Here is a 924-nt window from a genome sequence, read left to right on the forward strand (position 1 = left end):
GGGCCGCTCCCCGGTGTGGATCCGCTGGTGCTGGACCAGCGTGGCTTTGCGGCTGAAGGCCTTGCCGCACTCGCCGCACGCGTGGGGCCGCTCCCCGGTGTGGATCCGCTGGTGCTGCACCAGCGTGTCTCGGCGGCTGAAGGCCTTGCCGCAGTCCGCACAGTGGTAACGCGCCTCTGCCGCCGGGAAGCCCTCCTGGCTCTCCGCGCTCATCCCGCCATGGGCGGCTCTCTGCGGGCGACAGTCCAGGCGGACCTGGGAGTCCTCCTGCTCCTCCTCAGACGCGAAGGGCTTCTCTGACAGGCGAGGGGCTTCACAGAGCCCGCCGCTCCTCACCAACGCCGTCTCTCCCTCGCCTCTCCGTAAGGCTTTGTCCACACCATGCTGCTGGTCCGAGTCTGCTCTGGGCCAGACCCGCCTCCCGCAGGCCCGACACGAGTGCCTCGGGCCAGGGCGCCCTTCGGGCTGTTCGCCCCTGCGCACAGCACCTGTCAGGACGGGGCCACACACGTCACAAGGGGGAGCCATGGGCGGGGCAGCCTGCCTGGGACACGCGCCCGGGAGGCTACAGAGACGCTCGGCTCCGGAGGTGGGTCTGCATTCTCCTCTGCGCGCCCAGCACCTGAAAGCAGAAAGAAGCTGCTGACATGTGTCGGTCTGCGGGCGCGGGCACCGCCCCCCCATGTGCAGCAGGCCGTGTGCACGGCATGGCTGGCTGTGGGCACACAGCCCCGCGGCCACAGAAGGGGCGGCCTCCGGGGACAGAGAACCTGGGCGGCCGCGATGAAGGCGCAGCCCCTGCAGCGTCCAAGACCGCTCGCCCTGCTGGGCCGATTCCGGCCACGGGCCCCTCACCATCCGCGACGTTTCCACCCTCAACTCTCAGCCACCCCTGCGAGCCGCCGGGCCCCTCGGGGCACCCCG

The 924-nt window shown here is 71.1% G+C and overlaps 1 protein-coding gene across 1 annotated transcript in view; it reads right to left on the reverse strand.

The window, feature by feature from the left end:
- The window catches only part of ZNF134 (zinc finger protein 134), a 1,671-nt gene extending 770 nt beyond the window's left edge, over positions 1-901 (reverse strand). The window contains exon 1 of the mRNA XM_012734708.1: positions 41-901. Coding sequence (XP_012590162.1) covers positions 41-858 — 818 coding nt within the window. The 5' untranslated portion in view covers positions 859-901. The remainder of the gene's footprint in view (positions 1-40) is intronic.
- Between the last annotated feature and the right edge of the window lie 23 nt (positions 902-924).

Source organism: Condylura cristata, unplaced genomic scaffold (genome assembly GCF_000260355.1).
Source record: "Condylura cristata isolate star-nosed mole 26May11 unplaced genomic scaffold, ConCri1.0 scaffold00066, whole genome shotgun sequence".
Taxonomy (NCBI): Eukaryota; Metazoa; Chordata; class Mammalia; order Eulipotyphla; family Talpidae; genus Condylura; species Condylura cristata.